Here is a 25,961-nt window from a genome sequence, read left to right on the forward strand (position 1 = left end):
CATTTCAACGATTTTACTGAGTTACAGTTCATGTAAGGAAATCAGTTGATTGAAATACATTTATTTGGCCCTAATCTATGAATTTCACATGACTGGGAATACAGATGTGCATCTGTGGGTCATAGATACCTTTAAAAAAAGGTAAGGGTGTGGATCAGAAAACCAGTCAGTGTCTGGTGTGACCACCATTTACCTCGTGCAGTGCGACACGTCTCCTTTGCATAGAGTTGATCAGGCTGTTGATTGTGGCCCGTGGAATGTTGTCCCACTCCTCTTCAATGGCTGTGCAAAGTTGCTGGATATTGGTGGGAACTGGAACACGCAGTCGTACACGTCCATCCAGTGCATCCCAAACATGCTTGATGGGTGACATGACTAGTGAGTATCCATGCCATGGAAGAACTGGGACATTTTCAGCTTCTATGAATTGTGTTCAGATCCTTGTGACATGGGGCCGTGCATTATTCATTCTGAAACATGAGGTGATGGCAGTGGATGAATGGCACGACAATGGGCCTCAGGATCTCGTCACGGTATCTCTGTGCAATAAAATTGCTATCGATAAAATGCAATTGTGTTCGCTGTCTGTAGCTTCTGCCTGCCTATACCATAACCCCACCGCCACCTTGGGGCACTCTGTTTACAATGTTGACATCAGCAAACCGCTCGCCCACACGACACCATACACGTGTTCTGTGGTTGTGAAGCTGGTTGGACGTACTGCCAAATTCTCTAACATTATGTTGGGAGGCAGCTTATGGTAAAGGAATAAACCAAATTCCCTGGCAACAGCTCTGGTGGACATTCCTGCAGTCTGCATGCTCCCTCAAAACTTGAAACATCTGTGGCATTGTGTTGCGTGACAAAACTGTACATTTTAGAGTGGCCTTTTATGAAACATGGGACCAACACTTTGCATTTCTATTTTTGTTCAGTATATGTCTTCTCTATCAGAATCTGTTGAATAATCTGTTGAATTCAGGAGAAACACGGTCGTCTTATGGCCTCTTACTGCAGCATGTGTAACTCTTTACTTAAAACCGACAGCTATAATGCTTTATGACTTATAAGCGTGCATGAGCCTTTATAGTGTGTTATTATAAGGCTTGTAACATGTTATGCATCTCTATGTTGCACAACTGACTCTATATTATGCAATTGTAAGATGAGAATACATTTTAAGGGGGGTCATACATGTTTATGGCAAGTGTTATAATGCAAAATAACAGCGTCATAATGCATTATTATCCTATGTCTATTCATTTGCAGGTTAACAAAGGGGTGACTCAGGTGGACTTGCTGTCGTACGCCAATGAGCTCGAGGCACAGACAGACCTTATGGTGAGAGGAACATACAACAAAACTCCCCCCCAAAATCAACACGGCTCCAACCATCCACACAATGTTTTCTCAGTGTACCAGTTGCAAGGCACTTGCATTTTACAGTTGCATTTTACACCACGATCCGGTGGTGATCCCACAAGACCGGGATCAAATGGAATGGAAGTTCAGATCTAAAACTGTGAAAGCTCCGTGTGTCTTTATCAACTGCACAGCCTCGCCGGCGGTTTGCTGTCGACAAACACACACACACACTGAAGCAGTCTGTGGAAGCACTTTTTAATGTTCTGCCTTGCCTTTGGGGGGCGGGGGTTTGAGGCTCACACAAGCTCCCCATTCATGGCCCAAAATGTTGCTGAGTCCAACTCTGGGTCCTCCTACGCCTGCCATGTGGCAATGGAGCTAGTTTAAAGTGGTGTTCTGTGGGGTGGTATGTGCTTATGCCTGTGCCCCCTAGTATTCATTTGGTGCCCATCTATTCTGGTACTGGTTTTTCCTGTTGGCATAGAAGACACACACTCGCTGGACACTGAGACTGGTTCACCCATAGAGATCCTATAAATTATTTGATTCTGTATGTAATTCTGTGGGTTCACTATGTCGTTTTTATGCCGCATTACATTCATTGATTTAAGGCAGTCTCTTATACTAAGTAGGTCTGTGTATTGTAGAGTTTTGCGCAGATTGCATATTGCTCTAAATATTTATAAATCTATATGTACATGAATGTATGTATGTAGGACTAGTTTACAAAAGGGTATTTGAATGACAACATCTGTGTGTGAGCGTGTGTGTGCGTATGTGTTTGTTCATCGGAACCTGTGTGTTTATATACAGTACCAGTCAAAGGTTTGGACACACCTACTCATTCAAGGGTTTTTCTTTATTTTTATTAGACATCAAAACTGAAATAACACACAGTAATCAAAAAAGTGTTAAATCAAAATATATTTTAGATTTTAGATTCTTCAAAGTAGCCACCCTTTCCCTTGATGACAGCTTTGCACACTCTTGGAATTCTCTCAACCAGCTTCACCTGGAATGCTTTCCCAACAGTCCTGAAGGAGTTCCCACATATGCTGAGCACTTCTTGGCTGCTTTTCCTTCACTCTGCAGTCAAACTCATCCCAAACCGTCTCAATTGGGTTGAGGTCAGGTGATTGTGGAGGCCAGGTAATCTGATGCAGCACTCCATCACTCTTCTTCTTGGTAAAATAGCCTTTACACAGCCTGGAGGTGTGTTGGGTCATTGTCCTGTTGAAAAAAAAGATATAGTCCCCCTAAGCGCAAACCAGATGGAATGGCGTATCGCTGCAGAATGCTGTGGTTGCTATGCTGGTTAAGTGTGCCTTGAAATCGAAATAAATTACTGACAGTGACACCAGCAAATCACCCCCACACCATCTCACCACCTCCTCCATGCTTCACGGTGGGAACCACACATGTTGAGATCATCCGTTCACCTACTCTGCGTCTCACAAAGACTCGGCGGTTGGAACCAAAAGTCTCAAATTTCGAGTCACAGGTTCAGCAAATCCCCTTATTGTTTGGGATATCGTTAAATGTTTCAATTATTCAATTCAATGTTCATCAATAATAAAAAAGCAGTTTCTGACTAAAGAAACAAGACTAACAAGGGAAATACATAAACTAATACAGTTAGATAGCAATAAAAATGATACCACAGAGATACAAAATAAGTTAGTGGGAAAACAAAAAGAACTGGAGGAACTTATTCAAGAATGATCTAATGTAATCTATTACAAAAATGAAGCAAACTGGATGGAATATGGAGATCAATGCATCAAATTCTTCCAGAATCTCCAACACAGGAACACATTTTAAAAGAGGAAGCTAAATATTTTAAGCAGATGTTTTTCCGTCTTACCCGTCTTTTCCATCTTACCCTCACCCACTGAATGACAATTACTGTTAGGAATTCTTTCCAAAAAATAAAACAAATTGAAAATTAACAAATGTATAGAAAGCTCAGTGCAAAGGACAAATTACAGAGGAATAACTTTTTGAGGCAATTAAATCCTTTCAGTCTGGAAAACCCCCATTGCTTGATGGCTTACCTGGTACCTTTTTTGATATGCTCAAAGCTCCATTGTTAGCTTGTTTGAACTACTCCTATAGAAATTATAGTCTGTCAGGTACTCAGCAGGATGGACTGATTTTACTATTATTAAAACAAGACCCAGATGGTAAATATAAAGATACAGTATCTTAAACTGGAGGCCTCTTTCACTTCAATGTTTTGATGTAAAAATACAAGCGACATAATTAAAAAGGTTTTACCAGGTATTGTTCATCCTGTTCAGATAGGTTTTTTACATTTACAAGGACTATACATTGGAGATAATATACGACAACTACTAGAAATAATGGATCATGAAACACTTAAGAAGCCAGCCCTGGTATTTATAGCGGATTTTTGAAAGGCCTTTGAATAAGTAAGACTATTTTATTCATAAATGCCTGGATTTTTTTTCAATTTCGGTGATGTGAAAGTAATGTGTAGCAACCCCAGTGTAAAACAGTACATAGCAGCTACTTCTCAGAGAGTTTTGAATTAGCAAGAGGAGTTAAACAAGGGTGTCCGATGTCACCATATCTATTCGTTATGGCCATCGAAATGCTAGCTATTAAAATCAGATCAAATAACAACATTAGTGGATTAAAAATCCAAGGTTTAAGCTTAAAAACAAAGGTGTCAATGTACGCCGATGTCTCAAGTTTTATATTAAGTCTGCAAGCTAGATCCCTGCAATGTCTCATTGAAGATCTAAACTTTTCTGGACTCTCTGGACTAAAACCTATTTATAATAAGTGTACAATATTGCATATTGGATCTTTAAAAAATAGAACTTTAACGTTACCTTGTAGTTTACCTGTAAAATGGGCTGACGGTGAAGTAGACATTCTTGGTATTTATATCACAAAATATATAAATGAGCTCTCCACAGTGAATTTCAATAGAAAACTTGTAAAAATAGGCAAGATCCTGCAACCACAGAGAGGTAAATACCTGTCTATTTATGGAAAAATTGCCCTAGTCATATCTCTAAAAGCTTCACTTATTCAAGTTTTACTTGAACCCTAAATGATTCTCAAGTAGATTACTAAGAAAAGCTCACCTATTGTTTAAAAATTGCCTTTTTGCTTTTGTGCAGATTGCCATGTCTCATTTTCAATTAATTGAAAATGACACTATTTTCAAAGTATCTCTCTTTTTCAAACAAGCATTGCAGATCTGGCTACAATTTCAATTTCATCCCCCTGAAAATATAGAACAAATATTATGGCTGAACTCAAATGTGCTGGTGGATAAAACACCTGTAGTTATGGGAAAGATGTTTGAAAAGGGCATTTTGTTTTTCAATTATATTGTAAATTAGAATGGTAGAGTTATGTCTTTCATGGAGTTATCAGATTCATATGGGAAGGTCTGCTCAATCCAAGAATACAAAACAATTGAATACAGCAATACCCCAAAAATGGAGGAGGTGGGTCGCAGCGGGAGGAGGTAGGGAACTGGTCTGTCTGCCTAATATAAAGGATCAGAACTGGTGGGGGAATAAAAATAGCATAAATAGGAAAGTATACCAGTTTAATTTGAGGACCAGGATGTTGACAGCGGTGCCATACAGATTGCAAAATAGTTTTTTTGATAAACCGATTCCATGACACAGGGTGTATGAGTTGATATATAAAACGATGCAAGATTCAAGACTTCAGGGCCTCCCGGGTGGCGCAGTGGTCTAAGGCACTGCATCGCAGTGCTAGCTGCGCCACTAGAGATTCTAGGTTAGAGTCCAGGCTCTGTCGCAACCGGAGGAGACCGGCAGACGCACTGGGCGGCGCACAATTGGCCCAATGTCGTCCGGGTTAGAGGAGGGTTTGGCTGGCAGGGATGTCCTTGTCCCATCGCGCACTAGCGACTCCTGTGGCGGGCCAGGCGCAGTGCTCGCTGACACGCCTGCCAGGTGTACAGTGTTTCCTCCGACACATTGGTGCGGCTGGCTTCTGGGTTAAGAGGGCATTGTGTCAAGAAGCAGTGTGGCTATGTTGTGTTTGAGGACACACAGCTCTCGACCTTTGCCTCTCCCGAGTCCGTACGGGAGTTGTAGCGATGAGACAAGACTGTAACTACCAATTGGATACCATGAAAAAGGGGTAAAAAATATTCAAGACTTTGTGCTTGTCAGCGAAAATTATTATATTGAATTCTTACCGCCAACAAAATGTTGAATATTTGGGGCATACAATCATCAAATCTCTGCAGATGTTGTTGTGATGATACAGAATCAATAGACCATTTATTTTGGTATTGCCCTCAGGTAGCCTGTTTCTGGTCTCAGGTTCAGGATTAGCTGAAAATACATAGCATTGGTCTAAAATTCACCATTGAAATAGTACTGTTGTGAGATCTGGAGAGACCCAGGTCAGTCAATTACTAATATACTAATACTCTTAGTAAAAGTATTTATCTTCAACTTGCAATCTGTGGATTCTATTCGATTAGATAGATACAAATTCTATGTTAAACATCACGGCATAGTTGAAAGATATGTGGTGTGTAGAAATCCGAAGAGGGTTGAGATTGGTGGGATGGGCTGACGGAAACTGAGGGTTGGGATGTGGAATTGGAGACAAGTGGGAGTGGAGTCAAAATAAAACGTTGAATGACACTGAGGGGCAGTGTTGTTACAGTTAATGCCTGTTTGCCTGAGGTTGATGCCGTGCAAGTGTTTGTACACATGCATATACACACACTCTCATTCAAATGCACACATGTGCACATACACAGACACATCCGTAAATAGTGCCATACACGCACTCTAACATATTCAGTTGGCCTTGCTGTTAGGATTTTTGTTGTCCTTCATGGCTTTTCCTGTTTTCCCTTGTTTTTATATTTTTTTCTCTTTTGTTAATTTTGGTGCATGGAGGGGGGTGTCTGGGGCGGGATTACTATTGTTAATTTTCTGTGGGGGTTTCGGATGGTTGAGGGGCAGCTCTTGGGGAACTGTGGGGGGGGGGGGGGTCTTGGAGGGCTGGTGGCCTGGTGATTGGAAGCTTGGGCCGGTGGCTGGTGGATCGCTGGTTCGGGTCCCTGTTTTTGACCTTGTGGGAGATCTGTCGACGTGCTCTTGAGCAGGGCGTTGACCCTGGTTGCTTCTGTGTGTCGCTCTGGATGGGAGTCTGTTAGATGACTAGTGTGATGTCGTTGTTGAGCGGCTTCACTGCAAGTATGTTGTATGTTTAAAAAAAAAAATGAAAATGTAAAAAACTATTTGGACTCATCAGACCAAAAGACTGATTTCCACCGGTCTAATGTCCATTACTCGTGTTTCTTGGCCCAAGCAAGTCTCTTCTTATTATTGGTGTCCTTTAGTAGTGGTTTATTTGTAGCAATTCGACCATGAAGGCCTGATTCACGCAGTCTCCTCTGAAAAGTTGATGTTGAGATGTGAGAATGCCAAGAGTGAGTAAAGGCGTCATCAAGACAAGGGGTGGCTACTTTGAAGAATCTCAAATATATAAAATATATTTTGATTTGTTTAACACTTTTTTTGGTTACTACATGATTCCATATGTGTTATTTGATGTCTAATAAAAATAAAGAAAAACCCTTGAAAGAGTAGGTGTGTCCAAACTTTTTACTGGTACTGTGTGTGTGGTAGCCTCGAGGTTAGAGCATTGGGACAGTATCCGAAAAGTCACTGGCTCAAATCCTGGAGCCAACGAGGTGAAAAATCTGTTGCTGTGCCATTGAGCAAGGCACATTGTCCAGGGGTGCTGAACAATGGCGACCTTTTGGATACTATTATTATTACCTCTTTGTATGTGTTTATGTGTGTCTACTCTGAACCTCTGTCTGTATGTGTGTCCACAGCCCAAGGGGCCCCTCCAGACCTCTCTAAAGGGCCACGCCAACAGTCTCCGGCAGATCCACAGTCAGCAGGTCGTCCCTATGGAGCAGGCCATGGTAATCAACAATCTATCTTCAATCATTATTTTTTTTAGATTAACATCCATGTCTGGGCCCATCAGTGCTCGGCTTCATTAAACTGGCAGAAATGGCCATGGCCCGTAGTCGTGCTCTATCTACCCTTTTAGGAAAAAAGAATCAGACCCAGATCAAACCAGTAGGTCGGATACTTTCAAATAGTTGAAAATGTACGCGGTGAGCTCAATTTATTTGTACGCTTTTGGGAGTACGTATTAAATGGTTTGCTCTTCTGGGACTATTCCATTGTTTGCATTGTACCGGGCAAACCAAACCAAGTGCAGCACATCTGACATATGTATTTGACCTAGGTATCAATGGTTGTGCAGTCAGGACATGAGAACCCTGAAAGACACTCAACGCTAGAATATTGAAGTAGTTGACTGTTACATTCACATGGGCAAATCAATCATATATTTTGCTCCACCTCACACAAGTATCTTACTCTTTAATAAGTTCAAAGGCATATGTTAAAAGGACCCAACAACATATACTTACACGACATCACTGTAGGCCACATATAATGTGCTTTTCCCCGAATATGATAATATACCCATTAATAGTCAGTGTACTTCAAAGTAATTCCACGAACTGCAATCTTGTTACCAAGAAAGGCTGAGTTTTAGAGGTCTGTCTTATCTTTTTATTTGAATATTTCCCTTTTAACTCTTTTTACTTCAACTAATGGCTTCCAAGAAATATGTTAGAGCGAGGGTAAGCATGTGTCTCCACAATGGACCTGTGTTCATCTTGTAATGTTGAGGGTGATGACATGCCTTGCTCACATCGATATCATATCAAATTATTGATGTCATATCGAATAATTGATATTGGTGTTCTCACCACGAGTTGTCCATGCTCCTTGTACCTCGAATCCAAGGGGCTTTTCCCTGGCATGCCCTGACCATTACCATGAACTTTCATTCTCTTTCAGGTCAGGATATTTAGTACAGCATGCTGATTCAGACCTGTATGACATGATTGATTTTGCATGAGCAAGATTGGGTCCGTTACATGCCTTGTAAAAAATCAATCATTCATGATATGTAGATTAGTCTGTCTGTAATTGTTAATCCTGTAATTATTCGTCAGTAGTCTGGTGCATGTGCTGACTAATGACCATGTACGTACTGTATACTGGGACCAGCATGGAGTTTGTCACTTTTTTTACATGTTGCACGTACAGTATCAGTCATCACGAGTGGTCTTCACGTGTTCAAATAGTATTGAAGAAAATGTATTATGAATTCATGCGAAAGCACTTTAATTGGGGTTTTGACATATTTTGCAGCACATTTCTCACGACCAAAATCCACATGAAATGGCGTTGTTGGAGTATGTCTCTAAACCCTGACCTTTAAACCTCTGGGGTGTTAACATGTGTTGTGCATTTACCCTTTTAAAGAGTATGCTGAACCAGAGCATCAGACTACTGGAGAGGACGGCCTCAGACCTGCCGGTAAGTGGGCCTCCTACGAACCATGTACCCCAACAGTTCACGCTGACTCAATCAACATCAAGCATTCGTAGTACATCCATAAACGCTGAACAAAGACTCCGGAGCAGCTCCAATAGACTCTTACGGAAGCTTCTTGAGCATTTATTTTCCCTCTGTTCTGTCCAGAACAAAGTCGCCGATGTACTGGCGACCATAGAAGCAGCGCAGTATCTCATCTCCCAGAATGCCACACAAGTCGTCAACCAGGTGATTACTATGGCTTCCCAGTAATTGTTTACATTTCGATGCTACAGTAAAACTCAGTAGCTAACATTTTATTCCTCTCTCCATTAGGAAACGGAAAAGTACAAGCAAAACATTGTTGGTTATTTCAGGCAATACATAGAGTGGGTCAGGACTTCTGTAAGTATTTGTGTTCCAACAGTTTGTTAATGCCTTGGTTTTCCCCCCTGTAGCATAAGAAGGAAATTAGATATAGCAGAAATATTGCATCTCTTGTCGTAAATTACAGTCTTACTGTTTGAACAGAATGCTTCTCACAACTTAATTGAATTGTGCCAATAGTGACAGGGCTGCTGACTTGTTTTCAATCAACTTGGTCATCAATCGTGAATTGTCCAAGTGTAAAGCTATAACGTCCCTTCATTTTCCAGACATTCCAACTGGCAACTTTCATAATTGTTTGCCAATGGTATAACTCTAACATATGCTCTTTGTTTGCATGGTTTACCCAGCTGACCATGGAGGTAGCGGCTTGCAAACCCTTCAGCAACATCGTGGACACAGTGGAGATCGTAGCCTGCAGCTTCTTGGTTGACTCATTGGTAACTAAAAACGCAATATACGGGATCCTTTTAAAACATGCCTGAAACGTCTGTTGGGCCGTTGGGGTGCAGACAGGAAGGCATGCAGGGCCTAACTTGAAAGGGGTGAGGGGGTTGGAGGTTGGTCTCTTGAGAGGGTTCACATTGTCCTTGTACTGGTACAGTATGTTCACACAGCCATGTGCTGCGCTCTGCTAAAATATGTGATGTGTAGGGGCACACACACGGTACATTCTACTGGCATGGGTCCACACAGCTCCCTCAGTGTTCTCCTCCAAAACCCCCTAGCCCGCCAGGCCCAGAAGACAAGGCAGGTTCTTTCTGAGGGCCCCAGGTTTTAGCGGACGCTAATGGCATGATATAATGAAGGCACAGGCAAGATACAGGGGACTATGTGTGTGTAAGGTGAAGGGTCTGTAGTGGAGATGGGTGGGGGTAGGGAGTTTAGGGGTTTGGGAGGTAAGGGGGGTTCCGTGACCCTCAACAGAGCTCCATCAGACAAATGAGGCCCTCCCCCCCCCCCCCCCCAATCACCCCATCAATCCCACCCAATCACACATAATCACCCCCAACCTCGCCTGATTTAGAACATACAGTGGGGCAAAAAAGTATTTAGTCAGCCACCAATTGTGCAAGTTCTCCCACTTAAAAAGATGAGAGAGGCCTGTAATTTTCATCATAGGTACACTTCAACTATGACAGACAAAAAAATCCAGAAAATCACATTTTAGGATTTTTTATGAATTTATTTGCAAATTATGGTGGAAAATAAGTATTTGGTCAATAACAAAAGTGTATCTCAATACTTTGTTATATACCCTTTGTTGGCAATGACAGAGGTCAAACGTTTTCTGTAAGTCTTCACAAGGTTTTCACACACTGTTGCTGGTATTTTGGCCCATTCCTCCATGCAGATCTCCTCTAGAACAGTGATGTTTTGGGGCATTGCTGGGCAACACAGACTTTCAACTCCCTCCAAAGATCTTCTATGGGGTTGAGATCTGGAGACTGGCTAGGCCACTCCAGGACCTTGAAATGCTTCTTACGAAGCCACTCCTTTGTTGCCCGGGCGGTGTGTTTGGGATTATTGTCATGCTGACAGACCCAGCCACGTTTCATCTTCAATGCCCTTGCTGATGGAAGGAGGTTTTCACTCAAAATCTCACGATACATGGCCCCATTCATTCTTTCCTTTACACGGATCAGTCGTCCTGGTCCCTTTGCAGAAAAACAGCCCCAAAGCATGATGTTTCCACCCCCATGCTTCACAGTAGGTATGGTGTTCTTTGGATGCAACTCAGCATTCTTTGTCCTCCAAACACAACGAGTTGAGTTTTTACCAAAAAGTTATATTTTGGATTCATCTGACCATATGACATTCTCCCAATCTTCTTCCGGATCATCCAAATGCTCTCTAGCTAACTTCAGACGGGCCTGGACATGTACTGGCTTAAGTAGGGGGACACGTCTGGCACTGTAGGATTTGAGTCCCTGGCGGCGTAGTGTGTTACTGATGGTAGGCTTTGTTACTTTGGTCCCAGCTCTCTGCAGGACATTCACTAGGTCCCCCCGTGTGGTTCTGGGATTTTTGCTCACCGTTCTTGTGATCATTTTGACCCCACAGGGTGAGATCTTGCGTGGAGCCCCAGATCGAGGGAGATTATCAGTGGTCTTGTATGTCTTCCATTTCCTAATAATTGCTCCCACAGTTGATTTCTTCAAACCAAGCTGCTTACCTATTGCAGATTCAGTCTTCCCAGCCTGGTGCCGGTCCGCAATATTTTTTCTGGCGTCCTTTGACAGCTCTTTGGTCTTGGCCATAGTGGAGTTTGGAGTGTGACTGTTTGAGGTTGTGGACAGGTGTCTTTTATACTGATAACAAGTTCAAACAGGTGCCATTAATACAGGTAACGAGTGGAGGACAGAGGAGCCTCTTAAAGAAGAAGTTACAGGTCTGTGAGAGCCAGAAATCTTGCTTGTTTGTAGGTGACCAAATACTTATTTTCCACCATAATTTGCAAATAAATTCATTAAAAATCCTACAATGTGATTTTCTGGAGAAAAAAAAATTCTCATTTTGTCTCATAGTTGAAGTGTACCTATGATGCAAATTACAGGCCTTTCTCATATTTTTAAGTGGGAGAACTTGCACAATTGGTGGCTGACTAAATACTTTTTTGCCCCACTGTACAAGTCAGGCCCTGGAATCCAGCACATGATCAGTGAGAGGCAGTTAGACCTGGCAGTGCACAGTGAGGAACCCTACAGAGTGCTGCAAAGACGAAGAGTCGAGAATGAGAGAGAGAGAGACGAAGAGACAAGAAGGAAATGAAAGCCAGCCTTACGTAATCTCGACATCTGCCCATGTGTCCAGTCTGCATGGGGCTTTGTTACCAACACAGTCCCAATGGCAGGAAGCATCTCCATGAAATTAAACAAATAGCCCCCCCCCGCCACTTAGAGCCCACATAGGTTCCAGCGCCAGCTAATTGACTTGGACTGCCAACAGGATGTTTCTGGACTCACCGTACGGACCAAAGCGCTTGTTTTACTAGTGTCCCGGAGCAACAGAGCAAAGGTGCAGCAACACAGGAAAGAGCCTGTAAGTGCTCCAATAGCGCCTCTAGTCTTTCCTCTGTACAGTAGCTACACACAACAGGGTTTCCACACTAAAAGTTGATACAGTAGAGAAAGGTCAACAGCACAGTGTATCTGGCAGGGATGGAGGAATGGAACTACTTACCTAACATGGTGACAAGAGAAAAGCTGTGACACTTTGACTATCAGTGTGATTGGAGCAGAGCCAAATGAAATCATGACAGTGTTCATTCTCGTAAACGGACCGTGGGGCTGTTATGTCATGGCTATGATTACTTCATCTCAGATCATTTGAGCAGAGTTGAGTGGTTAGAAATCGCACTCATCGCTCCATGTGCTTTCCTAACACTCTGCTAAAAACTGCCCGGTGCTCACAGGGAAGAAAACAGCCGCTCAAAATTCGCTCCGTTCATTAAAATCAAACAATTTAACCAACACCTATCTATTTTTTTTGACTACCTGGACCTACCAATTGTTTTTTAAGTATAGAAACCAAACCATAAGGATTTTAATGAAAAGTATTTAAGGTGAATGTAAGAAGCAAACATAATTTCAAGTAGACTACATGTCATATTAAACAGCATATACACACTCTTAATAGGTCAGGAGCCAGACAGGAAGCCTAAGAAGGGATGAAAATGAATTATTTAGAGTATTTTATATAAATTATTTCAAGGCTACAGCCTACAAAGAAATACATTGTGAAGCATTTGCGAGTGTGACAGAGTAGGCTGGTGTCACGCTGGTATAAATGATCTGGGAGACAGACACAGGAATGCGTAATAGTTTTTATAAAATTGTACCCAAAATATGGCGTGCCGTGTAAAGGCCCAGGGACGAAGACAAAACAAACACTATACCAAACACAGGGTAGAAACCCCCCAAAAAAGAGCAAGGAGTACCTCGAATAAATAACACATGCCGCACAATGATTATCACTACGGGACGAGACCCGTAATCATCTGCGCAATCCACAAGGGCACGAAAGCCCAAAACACACAGCACAGGTACTCACACGCACCAACAGACATTGTAACAATAATGGACAGTCCAATGGAAACCAAAGGGCACACTTATACAAGTACTAATCAGTGGGAGTAGGGGACAGGTGTGCGTAATGAAAGTTCCGGAGGGATCCGTGACAGTTGGTTATAGTCTGTAAATTGCGCATATAGGCTGTGACTTACTTATAATTAAATGCAAATTAGACAAAAAAATGCCTTTGAATCCATTTTTAGAATCCATTTTTAGAAACACGAGTTTGGCCAGTCTGTGGCTTAAGGCTCATGCGATGGTGCCTGGAGAGCCGGCCAGCAGCGAAAAATATCCTCGCCACACTTGCAGAGCCACTGGGGATGCTAAACACACTTTTGGCCACTCTTGCCAGGCTGGGCAGAGATTTTTATTTTTATTTTTTACATGGTTACAGTAAGCCTAAAGGTTTTTTAGGCAAAATAACCCAGTCAAAACTGAAAGCTGAACTGGTCTATTGGTCTATTGTCTAAATAATATAATGAAAATGAACTAAACGTTTAGGAGATCAGATTTTTGGTTTATAAGTACTTTGCTACAATGACACATTTAGTTATCTACCCACCTCATTCCTTTCTTTTAGCATGTGCATGTAGTAGGCTTATGGGATTACGTGTCTTTTCAGATTCCACAATTGTTCTTTAGTTGTGGACACTGGATCGCCACGCTCCCTCTCTTGGTCCTCATCTTTATAAGTCACCTTGATTTAGCACCTGTGTGTTTTCTACATTTTTTCAAGAAAATAGTTAGCGAACTCCATGACAGTAGCTAAAGCAAGGGGCTAGAGCAGCACACAAGTAGACGACAAATGCATGCTGGGCTGGGCACGCCCTAAGCTCGTGAAGTCAGTGCTACTGGAATGCTACTGGAGCGAAAATGGAGCAGGCGATAAGGCCGACGCCCCAGCCTTTGGGAATTTCGCTCCAGTCAAAGCTCCAGTTCCGCTCCGCTAACATACTCTGCTTCATGTAGACTTTATGACTCAGTGTTTTCCACCTTTAGAGTTGGGTAAACTGTGCTGGCCCCTCTGCAAAAACATGCACAGTCACAAACAGGTACACATACTGTGGGGAACTTTGTGTCCAACTTGATGGAAAGTCCTCTACAAAAGATAAATATACACAGTTGACAGTGCAGAGAAGCGTAGCCAGTTTATGGTGCTATACCTCAGGCTCCAGTGTTGAAAGTCTTCCCAGTAATGAGATATTAAATTATATATTATGTTCCATGTCTATCTGTCATAAAACCATAAATATATTTATCATGTAAAAAATGTTTTTTATATATACATATATATCATGTATTTAAAAAATGATGATCAAGAGAAAGTATACCAAACCTAAGACTGCTTTTGACTGATACTGCATTCTCTCTGTTTTCCCTGTCTCTCAGAACACATTCTGGTTTGGCCTAGGCTGCTGTGCCCTATTCCTCCTTCCTAGCATCATCCTGTCAGTAAAACTGGCAAAGTTCTACCGTAGAATGGACACAGAGGATGTTTACGATGAGTGAGTATCTCTAATCTTAAACTCTCCAGTGAAAATCTCACTTTTAAAAGTCCATATTCTGTTAACTCATACCCAGATGTTGTTGACTCGTCCTATACTAGTATTTGTGGCCAAAGCATAAATTGTAGGGAAAAAAACACAACAAAAAACCCACCTCAAACTTATATCTTAAACATATCTTATATCTTTAAAAAATGCTTGTTATTTCCTCATAGAGCATGATGTCATGTTGGCTCATTGGCTGAGCTGGCCAATCAGTCTACTCGCATGAGTATTTTAATGAGGTATATGCCCACACCATTCTATTGTTGGTGTGTGCCCATATATGCTTTTTAACATACTTAATTACCATTTTTTGGAAGGAAAACTATTTAACTCATATTGGAATTAATTATAGGTCATCTTTCATAGAAATCTATGAACACTGAACAGTTACTTTAAATACTATGTTGTCACATACAGTATGTCGCGTGTCACTACTTCACAGGAGAGGCATTTGAACGTAAACAGATTTTAAAAAATCAAAATGCATTTTTTTTGGCAGAAATGCATTCTGGAACATGTGAACTTTCATGTGCCTTAATAACAAACGTGTGTGCATCTGTAAATACGAATACAATTGTTGAATTACGTGCCTAGTTTGTTTAGCCACGGAAAAAGACTATGATTGGCTGAGATAATGGTTGGGCAGGACATGCCGAGAAATGAGTTTGGATTGGTCTGCCATGTAGCAAGCGTCTGTCTATAACATGAGCTGCTCAGTATGTGTAGGTAATCCTTTCTAACACGGCTATTATGAAAGATATCACAAAGAACTGCAAAAGTGTTGCTAATGCTCTCCACTTTCTGGAGGACCGAGTTTTGAAGTCAGTGGAATGTCTAAGGCGATGGAGAAAATTCTGGCGTTTGATTGCAAAGAGAAACACCTGTCTAGTTAGCGAACGTCAAACTTAGTTGGTTAGCTTTAGCTACCTGCAGATTCATGCAGGGTAATAATGTTATAAGTTAGGATTATGGTTAACTGTTTAGCTAGCTAGCTAAATGTCTAAACATAAGGCTCCACTATGCAAGTAACCATTTCACTGTACCTTTTACACCTTCTGTATCCTGTAAATGTGACAAATAAACTTTGATTATATTTGATCTAGTTTGTGTTTACCAGAGACGGTAATGTGAAGGACAACATGACCTGCACCAAAGTCAAATTAGGATATAACGTTAGGCCAACGAGACAGTGTGTAAGTTCTTAAATTCTCCGGTAGAATGGCCTGCTTTTATTTCGTCACACTCACAACCGTAAGTTATTTTCTGTAATTAGCTGGCCATTAACTTGTAAATAATGATCTTGTTGTGAGTTTATTTTCCTGTAGTAATGAATACAAATTAGCTCAAATTAAGACGTTGTCAGCTATATGATATTGTCATTATTGAACTCGTTAGCCAGCTAACTTAACATTAGCTAGCTAGCTAACAAGCTAGAAACGAACCAGAACATTGTTTAGAAAGTTGCCTGGTTTGCTCGATTGACATAAACTAAATTCATTTTTAATGAGTTTTTAATGGGTGGGTTTATTGGTGTTAAAATACACCAAGTTTGCTATTTTGGACCACCAAGTTGCTGATGTCATGCAGCCTGTTTAGTGTTTATACTTTTTCATAACAACAGCAAGTTTGATGTCAGACGACAATAGCATGTTCATGATGTCACTGCAACAACTGTCTACAGACATGTCAATAGACTAGTGTAAACCAGCTTTTAGTCTTGAAATCTTTGGTTGTTTAGTACACTACCTTACTCACTCTGTTTAGCACATGGCCTCACATTTGAATCCTTAAAGAGATGGGTGGGGCTAAGGCTTAAGAGGGTGTGAAGGATGCTGAATGGGTGTAGACAAAGAAGAGCTCTCCAGTAGGTTTACCAAAACATTCAAGGGCCATTTTCTCAAAAGTGTGGTTATAAATGTATCAACTTTCAAAGCAGAATTACTTTCCCAGTGTTCCTCAATTGTAGTGTATGATATACAATTTTCTAGCTCTGAGACTCTACTTTTATCCATTGTAAAAAATAAAATAAAAAACATTGCAAATGTTGCTACATAAGACCAAATTGAACCGGTTGGTCACATATCAGGAAGAACCCTTTGATCATCCTCTTAAGTAAACTATAGCTGAGGTTTGGACGTCCCCTACTGTGAATTGGTAGTGCAACCCGGTGATTAGTATTGATGTATGGTGATCCCTCTTACAGAGTTTCCCCTACAATTGGTCCACCCCACCTAGCTCTTTCCCCATGCCTATTTGGTTAAATTGATTTGAGACTGGAAAGTCATCTTGGGGAACATTTCCTTATTAGACCCTATGATATGCATTAACAAGACTGAAATTGGGTCTGAGTCTGATTAGTTCTCATGTGCCAGGATTACAAAATGGTAATTAACACAATTTGACTCAATCCACAACAGACAAGTTCAGTAGGAGGTCATAGAATTGCTTCTTTCCTGTCTCTGGTCCAGCCCCTTTTTCTATCTTGCCTTACTTTCCTTCCCCTATCTCTGCCTTCCCCTCTTCTGTCTATTGCAGTTCATTTGCAGTAGTAACTAGTTGTAAGCAACAGTATCTTAACTCTTTCTACTTAATTCTCTTTCTCTCTCTCTCTTTTCAGTTCCTCTGTTTCTGGGACTTGGCATTTTACTTTGTGATAACCATTCCTACTATTTCCATCTTCTTCCATCCTTACTTTTCATTTCATTTCTCTCCGTCAAGCACTTTGCACTTTATGAAGAAATTTTTTAAAAGCGGCGAATTAAGTACTATTCATATTGTTTTATGCATCCTTCAGTAGCTCTCACCTCTCCCATGCATTTAGTAGTGAATGAATGCGATAGACAAGTCACCAAGTGTCTTGATCAAAGACGTGTATCGACGTAATCTGATCAGTGCCCAAAAACCTTTTGGTGCATTTCTATTGCCGAGCATTTCATACATTTTTTTTGTTCTTTTTTCTATCTTTGTAGCATTGAGACAATTCCCATGAAAACGTAAGATACATTTGACCCATTTTACCTTTCCTTTCTCCTTCCAGTAGAACTCATCCGTACATCTGCGCTTTTTTGTGGATTTTGTACATAGATTGAATTGCTGATTTCTTGGTGCTGGTTCTTGGTGTTTTACATTTTTAGCTTTGAAATGCATCCGTCGCTGTATCGTTTTGGCTTTCCTTTGCGTGCAATCTTGAAAAAAGTGCCCCTTGTTGATCATTAAGGGCTCTGATTTCTTGTTTTTAGTATTTGATTATTTGTGTACTTGTTTTACTGCACCGTTAGGAGTTAGTAACACAAGCATTTCACTGCACCCGCTATTTAAAAAAAAAAAAAACTAAAAAAAAACAAGTATTTAACCTAACTAGTCAGTTAAGAACAAATTGTTATTTACAGTGATGGCCTACCCCGACCAAACCCAGACGATGCTATAACATCTGCTAAACTGTGTATGCGACTAATACACTTTGATTTGATTCTTACAAGCCCACCTTTTTGTTTTTGTAAGTTAAGGTGTAAGATAAAGTACTGTGGTTTATGCATTCTAGACTTTCTATATAGAACCATACGTTTGTTTACGTTTAGAATAGACGCTAGCATTTCCCCAAGTTTTCCTACTTAGAGAGAAACTTTTATTGCCGAGGGTTGATAGCATGTCCTGTCTCTCACGTCATATCTTTTCATCATGTTCTTTTGGTATACAATGTTTTGTTTCAGTATGGAAATTGGTAATAATGGTTATCATGTTGAGCATTTACAAAGGTATCCAAAAACCCTGTAATGACAAGGTAAACAAAATATAAAGCAGCCCGACGGGAAAAAAATCTATTTGCATGGCCTGTTTCAGGGAGGGATTGGGGCAGGGGCGGCATGTTGGCTAGGGGGCAGTCAGTCACTCAGTGGGGTGGTTAAATAAGGTGGCTGGGACACAGTGCATGCCCAAGGGGTTGGCTAGCCCCTCAGAGGTCAGCTGATCTTTCCACTGGATGCTACACTGGTTGCTGCTCCAGCATTGGGAGGTCGCGAACAAGCCAGCTCGTCCACTGTTTACCGCTTGTGTGTTTTTGGTTTTGGGTTTCACATGATCTTTGGAGCATTACTAACCCACTGCATGCTCTGTGCACAATGACTTGATCAAGTGAAATGAAACTCCTTGCATGTCTCCTCTTCTTTAGAATTGGGCAAACTGCTGTGAATGTACACGTGATCCTTTTGCTCCGAGAGAGGCAAAAAGAGAGGCAAGCATGTCTGCTTTGGTGTGGTGCTACTGAGACAACTGCTCATGTGACGAACTTCTAACGACCTCTAACTGCATGTTTTTCATTGAAATGTACATTTGGACGGCCAAGCAATGTGAACCAAACACAGAGAGCATCACCGCAGAATGACAGACAGGGGAACGTGACAATAACACACATGCTGAGACTACCACCTATGGCTTGTCTTATGTTACAATCTACCCAGTATCATCATCAATTCACCATGACCATGGTTTCACTCTCTACTTCCCTCTAAAAGTCAATATGAAAATCAGTTTGGATAGAGTGGATATTATTACCTCAGTTCAGTGCATATGCAACACGTGTAACACAGGCAAATGTACTGCATACATTCACCCTGGCATCATACCATCCCTTGTTGGCCTCAAGCCCTCAGCGAGTGTCGATGGAGTGGTTCTGCTCTCTGTGTTTTGGGGAAAGCCTGCTGCTCCCTTCAAGTGCAGGATCTGAAAGCAAGAGACAGGACTAACAAAATGGCTGACCCTCGAATGTTCCCATTTCCTGGCATTGATGTTGTCCCCCTTTCCTGTACCCCTGTGCCACTAGCATCCTTGCCTATGACACTATGACTAGGTTCCCACGGGCCTCCGCTCCCCCCAGGCATATTGACTGGTGAGAGAGGCCCAGGCTTTTTGACCGACTCCAGAAAGGTACTGAGAACCACTGAATACGCGGACGACATCTCTCCCGCCGCCTCATCAGCGTCGTCTTCCCCTCCTTTGTTCTCTCCTCATGCAATTTCCATGCCATCTTCTCCTGCTGTTTGTCTGCATGCCGTTGCCACACTGAAAAGCCTCCAGATGTTCGACAGGCTTTTCTCTCTCGTCTCCTCCTTTGCTTGACACCATATTTCCTTATGTAACCCCCCAATTCACCCTTCTTCAACAGCTTGTTTTTAGCACTCGCATGTCTGCTTCACTGGCTTTGCAGAAAGTCTTCAACGGGGAGGATTGCTGTTTTTGGAATCACTAATAAACCCTAAACCGTAAATGGCTCGATGGTATTTGTGTCTAACCACGTGTAACTGCTCTATAAATGTGCAATAGACGAGGCCCGCTGTGCGTGTTTGCCGTTCCTAATGACTTATACAGTTTAAGATGAAAGTCTTCCTTCTCTCATTTCAAAACTCACATTTCATTGCTTTCATTTCCCCCCCTGAGTCTCACAATGGCAAAAGCAATAAGCTTCTGAAATGTCTAATCAAATCTGATGCAATTAAATGTCAATGTTTTCTGACGCAGTGTCTTCCTTTTCTGCAGTGCCATCGGAAACTGGAACTGAAACACTAGATTGTACGTTTCCACTATATTTGTAGATACTGTTCCTATTTTCTATGATACATTTTAGCATAGAAATATACCACTTTATATGCTATCTGTTGGCTTTCCACTTAGACTATTTTACATCAATGCATTGTTACTCAGATGTTGAATGCGGTGTTAAATTGCATTTCATCTATGTTTAGGACACCATCCATTTCCCACCCCCTGGACAAGACAAAGCTTCAAAAAGAGGTCCTTACCTGATGTATTTTGTGTGTGTTCAGCCGGTCCTCTCTTCCTCTGTCTGCACGGATCTTTTTACTGACAAGATCCTAATGATCAGTCACAGCCTGTTCTGGATATCCGCTGTCCAATAGGACCCCCCTCGGACACTACAGAAGGTGCTGTCATCAACCCTTTCTTTGATCTTCCCCGGGAGGGGGGGGGGGGGGGGGGACTATAAGGAAGCCATACATCTGAGCCAGTGTCGGTCGACCTTCATCCTTCACCTCTCACACAGCTGTCTAGTGTGTTTACATTAGTCTGGCCACAATATCAGAGCCGAGGCTGAGTTCAAATTGAGGACACAACGACAATTACATGGCCGTGTACTCTCAAATCTTTTGTACTTCTTTCGCGTTGTCTAAACAGTGAATGAACAGATCCTTTGAAATGTCATGTAGAGCTGCTACTAGAGCATTGCCATTACTGCTCATATTTGAGGGGTCTTTGCGATGATGTTTTACTAACTGATGGAGGAGAGCCGTTTGAGACGTATCACGTGAAACAAACAGGGTTGAGGCAAACTCCAGACGGTTGCCTTTTAGACCTGTTTTCCCACAGCATTTTGACTGGTGTCCACCATCTTGTTGGATATGAGGACATACTGTATCTCATATCAGTGTATAACAGGAACCTGGACAGAAATGTCAAGACTATAACATTCCTAAGTTGATTCATTGATTAACAGTAAATGCAAAGTATCCTGTTGCGTATACTAACACGGCACGTTAATAAAGATATTTTCCGGGGCTATTGTAGTGGTCAAACTTTAAATTGGAGAACTGCTATTTGAAGCCAAATCCTAGTTTTACTGTAGGTCTCAGGTCTTTAGTTGTATAACAGTTATGCATAATATATTGTTTCAATCTTTTTTTGTTTTGTTGTAAATCCCACAGTAGCTTTTGGTACCTATGGAACTATGGAAGGGGGAATGTATTGAATAGTCATTTGTATATAAGAGATGTATTGCTTAAAGTGATTTATGACACCCGTGTGGACTATGCTGAACAACGTTAACATACTGTAAAAATGTGCCACCCCCCCAATAACATAGCCCATCTGTTCTCACTTGTTTACACGTTCCTTCTTCCCTACTGTCTGCCTCACAAAGATGGGGACATTAGCCTGCTTAACTACCATGTGCTGTCAATCAAATAGCATTAATCCAATCCAATAGAGGCTTGTTGACGAGTGGAGCGAGGACATCTTATTGGTATAACTGATCTTGCCCGTTGAGTCTCGGAAAGAAACGCCACTTCCCAAACAACCATTACTACTTAATAAGTACATGCCTGCAGACTGCTTACCTTAACAAGTGTATGATTAATCACATAACACGCTATTTTACTGAGATCTAATGACAGACGTTTTATATGCACCATCTGGTTAGATAGTGGGTGCAATGTTTCCTGGTTGTTTTAAGGGTATAACTGTAATGGTGGCACTGGATAGTGGGGGGTGCACTGATGGTGATCATTGGAAATGTGTTTCCTTGTAATGATGTTTTGTTTTTTTGAAAGTGTACAAATGTGAATAAACTTTCAGTTGCATTCTTTGTACACAAATCTTTTGGATTGATGTTCCCGTTATGAGGTGTGTCTCAGTGACCGCTGGAGAAACCAATGGAGAAACCAATCGTTACCCAAGTTTTCAAGGGCAAGGGGGTCGCTATTTTGGACACCAGGTCCCTTGTTTTGTGTCAATTATTATCGGCACATGACCAGGAACATTTGACATGAGACAGTGGGCTTACACATGTGTTAGCTATTACCTCATGGCCACATAGTCTTATATAATGTTGCCGTTGCCGTCGTCGGACATAGAACATGCCGTACCCCATTATGTACCCGCTGTTTTGGAGACGAGATGGTTATATTTTGCTATGGGCTAGGACTTGAGATTTCCACAGTCATTTGGCACCCACACCCACATCTGTGCAGCCCAGAGACATTTTCTGACCTGCACGTGACCACTTCTCCCTCACCCTAAATGTACAACTGGCTAAAGAAGAAGATTGAGTAATGAGTTTAAACTTCAGAGAGAGTGAAGCTGATTTTATTTCAAATCCTAGGTAATTGTATTTTGATTCTTAACCTAAGCTCATCGTTCCTCAGGCTGTCTGCAGTGATATATTTTGGTTCACCACCTTTGCAGCTCTTTGTACTCCCTGCAAACTCTGTGTAGCCACTGACATGCACCGGGAGAGAGAGAGAGGAAGAAATGCCCGGCCCTTCGTTTGGCTTGCGGCCACGGAGTGCAATTCCTGATTCTACAAAGCGAAGCGAACCTGCTCCGGAAGTTTACATTACAGATCCTGCGTCACTCACAAGGAGCCCTTTCTCCCCCGTTATGATTGATTGCTAGGAAAATAAAGTTGCAAGAGGCATGTGCTGCTACCCCCCTCTCTATCGCACAGACACACACACTCGCTGTTACATACTATAGATGCCTTTGTCTCGAGTCAGCAACTCTATTATGGGTTATTCTTGTTCTTCTCTGATTTCTATCCTCAGGTTTCTCCACACTTCTGTTTCAGATTTGATTGTGTTTATGTTTGGAAGGAAATTATAGGCTGTGCTGTATGGTTGTAAACATCTAACTTTAAAACAGCCGTGAACCTTGAACTGTTCGACATGTCCTTATAGAATAGCATTTTAAGACACTTTGTGGTATTGAGTTGAAATGGACTTACCACACATACCAACGGTGTGTAAAACTGAGAAGAAAATGTAAGTGACATGGTGAACAATTACAGAAATCTTATATTGGCATCCGTGTGCCAAGCTTCTCAAAATGAATGGCAGTCTGGATTTTTTTTAAAGCGATAAAATCCACAAAGTTGTGCTTGACATATTTGTCAATGAAACACTGATATACTATACTAGTATGGGCGATTATATAACACCTGGTTAAACTTGAGGGCATCAATGTTCTCTGACTATTTCCTTCGCCTCCCTCCCAATTGGTTTCGCATGTGGTCCTGGCTTTCATTGACAGTCTCCAGATAGCCATAAATTATAGTCACATTGCACTACACTCCTCCCCTCTTCAGGATGGCTCTTGTAACCCATGATTTTTTCACCTGAATGCCCTCTTTGTGTGCTGAGCCCATAAATAGCAGGGGGGACCCTCAGCTTCTGCAGTCCCACTTTCACTCTCTCTCTCACACTTAATCATCTGGCATAACCATGTGGACTCGGGCTAGCGCACTGCTGCTCCTCGCCTGCTGCCTCTGGGCAGTGGAGGGTCAGAACGAGAACGGCAATGGCAACACGAGGGCAGGCAATGGTGGTGGTGCTGCCGCCACTGCTACTGCAGAGAACAGGAAGGGTGTCTGGGAGGACCCCATCCAGTTCAACAACAAGGCAAAGGACTTGTGCACCATGAGCGTCACCGGCCAGGGAGATGTCACCAAGCTGAGGATATCGTGCCAGGGTGCCGAGAGAACCTACTGGTGCGAGTACACGGGCAAGCCCCAGATGTGCCGTGCCTACAACAACAACCCTCGCCATTATTTCACCCAGATCATGTGGGACCTGAGGAAACTCCAGAACGCCTGCCAGGCACCCAAGGCTATCAAGCCTCAGATGTGCAAGAGGGCACCGGAAGACGCCCAGATGTTGTACTCCGCTTCCTCCACGCCAGAGGCAGCATCAGCAGCCACCCCCCAAAAGCCGGAGAAAGCCCAGGAGCCAACCCAGGCGAAACCAGAGACTCCCAAGGCACCGATCGTCAAGCAGGCCAAGCCAGCTGCAACCAAGCCTGAGCAGCCAAGACCAGAGCAGGTAAGACCTGAGCCAGCAAAACCAGAAGCAAGACCAGCACCTACAAAGCCAGTGCAATCCAGACCTGTGCAGGCAAAACCAGAGCAGGCAAGACCAGCAGCTGCAAAACCAGCAGGAGCAAAACCAGCAGGAGCAAAACCAGCAGTGAACAAGACAGCAGTACTGAAGAAGCTTCTGACACCCAAACCAACCACTCCAAAACCAACCAAGCCCACTGTCAAGGGCAATGCCAAAAAGATTGCACAAGAGTATTGTTGGCAGTCACTTCAAGGCATCTGTTCCTATGTCATTGGTTGGTTTCAGAACTAATAATGAAGGTCAGTTGAAATAAGTTGGCTGCTGATATTTTCTGAATTGTAGCCATTGTGTAATATATCATGACGATAACTAGATGAGCAGTTGTATGTCTCTTAAAGTCATTTGACTTAAGTTCTATAAAAATACGACCAATATGATTTCATGTTCAGCTCAAAGTCTAGTCCGTGTTTTACTGAGTAGAAAATGTCAACCTATTCACTGTATTCACTTTGCTTTCTGTTTCCCAGATTTAGATTCCCCTGTGAAGATGATTTCAAAGGTCTGACTAAAGAGGTGCTCAGAGTGGTTTTCCAAATGAGGACTTTGCTAATAAATGTCGCAGAAGAGAGTTTGAACACCCTCTCCATGGGAATGATGGTGCTGACATTTCTGTCAATCAAACATCTTTCCTGCCAGCCATTTTACCATGAGTTGTGAATGTTCCATTGAGACCAATACCAATCCAAAATGTTTGGTGAAATTGTAATTCCAAGGGTCACAATAACAACTGAACGCATCCATACCTGAATGTGTGGATCGGGTATGGACAGATCGTTAAATCCATCGTCTTTCACACGGTACTCATTTTGTCAAAAATGAGTACCATGGTTTTTGTGTCAGAAAGCACTCTACACATTTCGACAAACCTATGGTACCCTATAATGTACTCTCCTAAGGCAGATACACCGTTGGTTTTGCCATTTTTTGTATGTTTGTTTATGTGTATGTTTGCATTACCATAAACCACATATTGAATATGCTGAAAAACATGACAAGGTTTTTGTGTCATTCACATAGTAGAGAGGCATATTCTGCAAACTCTACCACTGGTTCATTGTACAGAAATGTCATAATCAATGTATGAATGTCTGTATATAATGAATAAAGTGTGTTCTTAATTCTTGTTGGTGTGTCTGTGTTCCTTACTGGCTTGCTTTAGGTTTAAAGCCTGTCTCTCCCCATTTTTTAAATACCTGCAGGGAATAAGTCCAAATGAACAATATTGGAAACGTTCATGTTTACATTTGTGTTCAATAATACCCTTTTTGAGGTGCAGTGTCTCTTTTCCCCAGTAAGTGACGCTGTTGTATCTTCTTTCAAATATTATTTGTTCAACGACTGCTGCGGTCAATGCGTTGCTCATTGCACTTTTACTAGGCCGGAGTGCGCACACTATAACATGTGTAGAGAAAAGTCCCTGAATGTTTTTTAGGGGTAATCAATTGTCTATTTTCATTA

At 42.0% G+C, this 25,961-nt stretch overlaps 2 protein-coding genes across 14 annotated transcripts in view; both read left to right on the forward strand.

Moving 5' to 3' along the window:
• The window catches only part of LOC110505144 (prominin-1-A), a 123,049-nt gene extending 100,850 nt beyond the window's left edge, over positions 1–22,199 (forward strand). For 3 of the 13 annotated variants that reach the window (XM_036969589.1, XM_036969591.1, XM_036969592.1), the window contains 10 exons: positions 1,270–1,341; positions 7,244–7,336; positions 8,054–8,071; positions 8,763–8,816; positions 8,982–9,062; positions 9,150–9,218; positions 9,551–9,640; positions 14,663–14,778; positions 18,992–19,746; positions 20,356–20,389. In XM_036969589.1, the coding sequence (XP_036825484.1) occupies positions 1,270–1,341; positions 7,244–7,336; positions 8,054–8,071; positions 8,763–8,816; positions 8,982–9,062; positions 9,150–9,218; positions 9,551–9,640; positions 14,663–14,778; positions 18,992–19,115 (717 nt within the window). In that variant the 3' untranslated portion in view covers positions 19,116–19,746; positions 20,356–20,389. Of the gene's footprint in view, positions 1–1,269; positions 1,342–7,243; positions 7,337–8,053; positions 8,072–8,762; positions 8,817–8,981; positions 9,063–9,149; positions 9,219–9,550; positions 9,641–14,662; positions 14,783–17,440; positions 18,154–18,991; positions 19,747–20,355; positions 20,390–20,561 lie in introns of those variants that run through there. The other 10 variants (XM_036969590.1, XM_036969593.1, XM_036969594.1 and 7 more) reach the window with 7 other exon arrangements.
• A 1,571-nt stretch (positions 22,200–23,770) lies between these two features.
• On the forward strand, positions 23,771–25,626 carry LOC110505146 (fibroblast growth factor-binding protein 2). Its single transcript, XM_021584157.2, has 2 exons — positions 23,771–24,742; positions 24,971–25,626. The coding sequence occupies exon 1, from the start codon at positions 23,829–23,831 to the stop codon at positions 24,732–24,734; it is 906 nt and encodes a 301-aa protein (XP_021439832.1). The 5' UTR covers positions 23,771–23,828; the 3' UTR covers positions 24,735–24,742; positions 24,971–25,626.
• The last annotated feature ends 335 nt before the right edge of the window (positions 25,627–25,961 follow it).

The sequence above is a fragment of the Oncorhynchus mykiss genome, chromosome 31 (genome assembly GCF_013265735.2).
Source record: "Oncorhynchus mykiss isolate Arlee chromosome 31, USDA_OmykA_1.1, whole genome shotgun sequence".
Classification (NCBI taxonomy): domain Eukaryota; kingdom Metazoa; phylum Chordata; class Actinopteri; order Salmoniformes; family Salmonidae; genus Oncorhynchus; species Oncorhynchus mykiss.